We start from the raw sequence: 3890 nt of genomic DNA, 5'->3' as shown, positions 1-3890 counted from the left end.
CTGCCGCTGCCAATCTCCTACCCCCCCCACATCCGGACCAAACTCAGATCCTGGGCTTTCTCCATCGCTGCTCCCACCCTATGGAACTCACTACCCCAAACCGTCAGAGACTCCCCCACACTCACCACATTCAAACCATCACTGAAGTCTCACCTGTTCAGCACTGCCTTCAACCACTGAAGGTCACCTCACCTACTGTCTCCTTTCTCTGTTCATTTATTTCTTTACTTATTTATCTATTTATTCATTTCCCTATGTTCTCAAAATCTCTGTAAAGCGTCTTTGAGTGTATGAAAAGCGCTATATAAATGTAATGTATTATTATTATTATTATTATACCAAGCCAATTAACCTACAGACCTGCACGTCTTTGGAGTGTGGGGGGGAAACTGGGAGAGAAGCCCACGCAGGTCACGGGGAGAACGTACAAACTCCGTACAGGCGGCGCCCGTAGTCTGGATCAAACCCGGGTCTGGGGTTGGGGGGGGGGGGGGGGGGGGAAGGGGGGGTTACCGAGCAGATGTGTCCAGATGTTGCCAGTCTCGGTGTGCAGCGGAAGATGCTGTAAAAACAGGCGCGGAATGATGGCATGGGCGGGCCGGTGTCCGTGCAGCAGGAAGTCGTTGTCCTTCAGCCAGTCGGGCAGCACATCGTGTGGAATCACCCTCCAGCGGCCTCCCACACCTACAGGGGAGAGGGGGGAGAGGGGGAGAGGGAGTGGGGGGGAGAGAGTGGGAGGGGGAGAGAGTGAGAGGGAGGGGGGAGAGAGAGAGGGAGGGGGGGAGAGAGGGAGGGGGAGGGAGGGGGGAGAGAGGGAGGGGGGAGAGAGTGGGAGGGGGAGAGGAGTGAGAGGGAGGGGGGGAGAGAGAGAGGGAGGGGGGAGAGAGGGGAGGGGGGGGAGGGGGAGAGAGGGAGGGGGGAGGGAGAGAGGGGAGAGAGCGGGGAGAATGGGGGGAAAGAGAGGGGAGAGATGGGAGGGAGAGTGGGAGGGGGAGAGAGGGAGGGGGAGAGAGTGGGGAGAGAGAGTGGGGGGAGAGAGGGAGGGGGGAGAGGGAGGGAGAGAGAGAGAGGGAGGGGGGGAGAGAGGGGGGGAGAGAGTGGGGGGAGAGAGTGGGGAGGGGGAGAGAGTGAGAGGGAGGGGGGGAGAGAGAGAGGGAGGGGGGAGAGAGGGAGGGGGAGGAGGGGGAGAGAGGGAGGGGAGGGAGAGAGGGGAGGAGAGCGGGGAGAATGGGGGGAAAGAGAGGGATGGGAGGGAGAGAGGGAGGGGGGAGGGAGGGGGGAGAGAGAGTGGGGGGAGAGAGGGAGGGGGGAGAGAGGGAGGGAGTGGGGGGGGGAGAGGGAGGGGGGGGAGAGAGGGAGGGAGTGGGGGGGAGAGAGGGAGGGGGACGAGGGAGGGGGAGAGAGAGTGGGGGAGAGAGGGAGGGGGAGAGAGTGGGGGAGGGGGGCAGAGAGAGGGGGCGGAGAACACCAGGGGAGTCAAATCAGTAGATCACACTCTTACTGCTCAGCTGGTCACTGAGTAGTCCACGGTTGATACGGAGGGGTATAGAACGGGGGGGGGGGGGGGGGGGAGTGGAGAGTAAGTGCTGGGGTACACGGACGGATGGGGAGGGGTGTAAGTTGGGGTTCAGGGTTGGTAGGGGGAGTGTTGGTGTTAACGGGGTGGTGGTGGGGGGGGAGTGCTGGTGTTAGCGGGGTGGTGGCGTGGGGGGAGTGCTGGTGGTGGTGGCGTGGGGGGAGTGCTGGTGGTGGTGGCGTGGGGGGAGTGCTGGTGGTGGGGGGGGGGGGGGGTGGGAGCGTTGCTGATACCGGGTGAGGGGCGGGTGGTCTCGGTACCCACACACCTACCTTGTGCAGGCTGGTGAGCAGCAGCACGCTGGTGCGTTTACGGAGTCTGGCTCCCGGTCCCAGCCGCTCACATCTCCATCCGTCCACCATGGCCCTCCACAGGGTCTGTCACACCAGCGGCCAGGCCCGTTACACACGCAGCACCCCCTCCACACACACACACGTACACACACACACACACATGTAGGCACACACGTGTACACACAGAAGCACACGTGTATGATGCAGACTTGTACACACACACGCGTACACACATATGTAAACACACACGTGTACGCACCCACACACATGTACACACCCACACACTTGTAGACACACACACGCACACGCACACACGTGCACGCACACACATGCGGAGCCTCTCTCACATGCCCACACACCTGTACCTGCGCGCACATGCACCTAGCATGCATGCACACATGTGCGTATGTGCACAATCATGCACACACTCTCTCATACAGGCGCACAAACCACACTCTCGCACACAAACCCTTACACACACACACACACTCAGTGTGTCACTCTCTCGGTCTCACACAGACTGACACAGAACACAGTACTGCCGTACACCGAAGGTAGACACAGAGTGCTGGAGTAACTCAGCGGGTCAGGCTGCATCTCCGGAGAGAAGGAACGGGTGACGTTCCGGGTCGAGACCCTTCTCTGTCGTTTAATTGTCTTGGTATAAAAATGTTAAAATTGCCCCCAGTGTATGATAGCGTTAATATGCGAAGGGAGAGATAGATCAGCCATGATTGATTGGCGGAGTAGACCTGATGGGCCGAATGGCCTAATTCTACTATCCCTTATGACCGTATAAGATTGCTGGTCGGTACGGACTCGGTGGGCTGAAGGGCCTGTTTCTCAGAGTCATGGAGTGCTACAGTGTGGAAACAGGCCCTTCAGCCCAACTTGTCCACACCGCCCAACATGCCCCATCTACACTAGTCCCACCCGCCCACACCGACCAACATGCCCCATCTACACTAGTCCCACCTTCCCACACCGACCAACATGCCCCATCTACACTAGTCCCACCTGCCCACACCGCCCAACATGCCCCATCTACACTAGTCCCACCTGCCCACACCGCCCAACATGCCCCATCTACACTAGTCCCACCTGCCCACACCGACCAACATGCCCCACCTACACTAGTCCCACCTGCCCACACCGACTAACATGCCCCATCTACACTAGTCCCACCTGCCCACACCGACCAACATGCCCCATCTACACTAGTCCCACCTGCCCACACCACCCAACATGCCCCACCTACACTAGTCCCCACCTGCCCACACCGCCCAACATGCCCATCTACACTAGTCCACCTGCCCACACCGACCAACATGCCCCATCTACACTAGTCCCACACCGACCAACATGCCCCATCTACACTAGTCCCACCTGCCCACACCGCCCAACATGCCCCATCTACACTAGTCCCACCTGCCCACACCGCCCAACATGCCCCATCTACACTAGTCCCACCTGCCCACACCGACCAACATGCCCCATCTACACTAGTCCCACCTGCCCACACCGCCCAACATGCCCCATCTACACTAGTCCCACACTGCCCACACCGCCCAACATGCCCCATCTACACTAGTCCCACCTGCCCACACCGACCAACATGCCCCACCTACTCTAGTCCCACCTGCCCACACCGACTAACATGCCCCATCTACACTAGTCCCACCTGCCCACACCGACCAACATGCCCATTCTACACTAGTCCCACCTGCCCACACCACCCAACATGCCCCACCTACACTAGTCCCACCTGCCCACACCGCCCAACATGCCCATCTACACTAGTCCCACCTGCCCACACCGACCAACATGCCCATCTACACTAGTCCCACACCGACCAACATGCCCCATCTTACACTAGTCCCACCTGCCCACACCGCCCAACATGCCCCATCTACACTAGTCCCACCTGCCCACACCGACCAACATGCCCCATCTACACTAGTCCCACCTGCCCACACCGGCCAACATGCCCATCTACACTAGTCCCACCTGCCCACACCGAC

The 3890-nt window shown here is 59.9% G+C and overlaps 1 protein-coding gene across 1 annotated transcript in view; it reads right to left on the bottom strand.

Moving 5' to 3' along the window:
• Positions 1 to 1938, bottom strand: part of renbp (renin binding protein) — an 18262-nt gene extending 16324 nt beyond the window's left edge. Inside the window, 1 exon segment of the mRNA XM_078430223.1 lies at positions 1849 to 1938. Coding sequence (XP_078286349.1) covers positions 1849 to 1938 — 90 coding nt within the window.
• Positions 1939 to 3890: the final 1952 nt, after the last annotated feature.

The sequence above is a fragment of the Rhinoraja longicauda genome, chromosome 39, assembly GCF_053455715.1.
Source record: "Rhinoraja longicauda isolate Sanriku21f chromosome 39, sRhiLon1.1, whole genome shotgun sequence".
Lineage (NCBI taxonomy): Eukaryota > Metazoa > Chordata > Chondrichthyes > Rajiformes > Arhynchobatidae > Rhinoraja > Rhinoraja longicauda.
This window is presented reverse-complemented; position numbering and strand designations above follow the sequence as displayed.